The sequence below is a fragment of the Mandrillus leucophaeus genome, unplaced genomic scaffold, assembly GCF_000951045.1.
Source record: "Mandrillus leucophaeus isolate KB7577 unplaced genomic scaffold, Mleu.le_1.0 Scaffold18, whole genome shotgun sequence".
NCBI classification, from domain to species: Eukaryota; Metazoa; Chordata; class Mammalia; order Primates; family Cercopithecidae; genus Mandrillus; species Mandrillus leucophaeus.
Window position 1 is genome coordinate 5,867,792 of NW_012101809.1, and position 1,259 is coordinate 5,869,050.

Sequence of the window (1,259 nt, forward strand, 5' to 3'; positions counted from 1 at the left end):
CCGCCCCAAGGGGCGCACACCTGTAATCCCAGCTACTTAGGAGGCTGAGGCAGGAGAATCACTTGAACCTGGGAGGCAGAGGTTGCAGTGAGCCGAGATCGTGCCACTGCACTCCAGCCTGGGTGACAGAGCAAGACTCCATCTCAAAAACAAAAAAACAAACAAACACCTTTCAACAAAGAAACCTTCACATAATAGATTTAGTCAAATCTTTAAACAAAATCCTTCAATTATGGGCAGAGGAAGGGTTCTCCAGAATACCTTTCAATTTGGTCCTTCTGGTCAATCCTGGAAAGCTGTATATGTAGATGAGGGGTTTTAGCTTCCGGTCAGAAAAAGCCACAACTTCATAGGGGATGTTAGTTGCCACGACGCCCACAATTCCATTACTACACTGGAGTACAGTCTTGTTCTTGGTTTCAATATTAATAAATATTACATAGTTCCCACAAGGGTAGCAAATGGTGTTGTTGTTGACAAAATGAACATTCTGCTTAGGGAATCCTTGCACCCATCTTTGGGAAAAGATATGTCAACATCAATATAATACATTTCAAATACTTTTTTTTTTTTTTAAACAAAGCAAAGGGTCATCAAAATCTTTGAAACATTTCTATTTCCATGTCCTTTCTGCCTCCAGTTTCTAAGATAAAAGAACACACATGCTGGCTGTGAGATCCATTTGAGTCTATGAATTATAGAAATTTAAATGTAGACCTAAAGTCCCATAGGTCTCCCAGGCCTTCTTCAGATAACTTTTTCAGCAAAGGAAACTCTCTGACCAAACCTGAGAAAGTCTCAGAAGGACTTCTGGGGTCTTGTATTCTTGGAAGACAAAAAGTGCAAATAACAGACAAAAGAGCTTGATCTCAACACAATGGCATCCTGGGCCATTCTTTTATAATTAGTTTGATTTTTTAAAATGAACTTTAAAAAACAACTTTGCATAGGACAACCTGCTTTGTGGTTGTAAGCGGAGTAGGAAAATTGCTTATTTACACAGATGAAGAGTATGTGGCCATATTTTAGATTTAAAAATACAAATAAATGTAGAAAATAAAAGGAACGAAGTCGATGTGAATGAAAGGCTAGCACACAAAAAGAACATACTCTCAAGTAAGGAGTACGTGCTAAGTGTGTGATAGAAAGAAGGAGAGGAGATGAAGGAGATTCTATTTTTATTTAAATATTAAAGATACGCTTGAAGATGGTGGAAAAGGCAAGTGAAGGACACTGGTTTGGTGGGAAACCTCGAGACA

General features: G+C 38.7%; 1 protein-coding gene across 1 annotated transcript in view; it reads right to left on the reverse strand.

Annotated features, from left to right (window-relative positions):
- The window catches only part of CFAP43 (cilia and flagella associated protein 43), a 115,907-nt gene that overhangs the window by 107,978 nt on the left and 6,670 nt on the right, over positions 1-1,259 (reverse strand). The window contains exon 2 of the mRNA XM_011977513.1: positions 262-515. Coding sequence (XP_011832903.1) covers positions 262-515 — 254 coding nt within the window. The remainder of the gene's footprint in view (positions 1-261; positions 516-1,259) is intronic.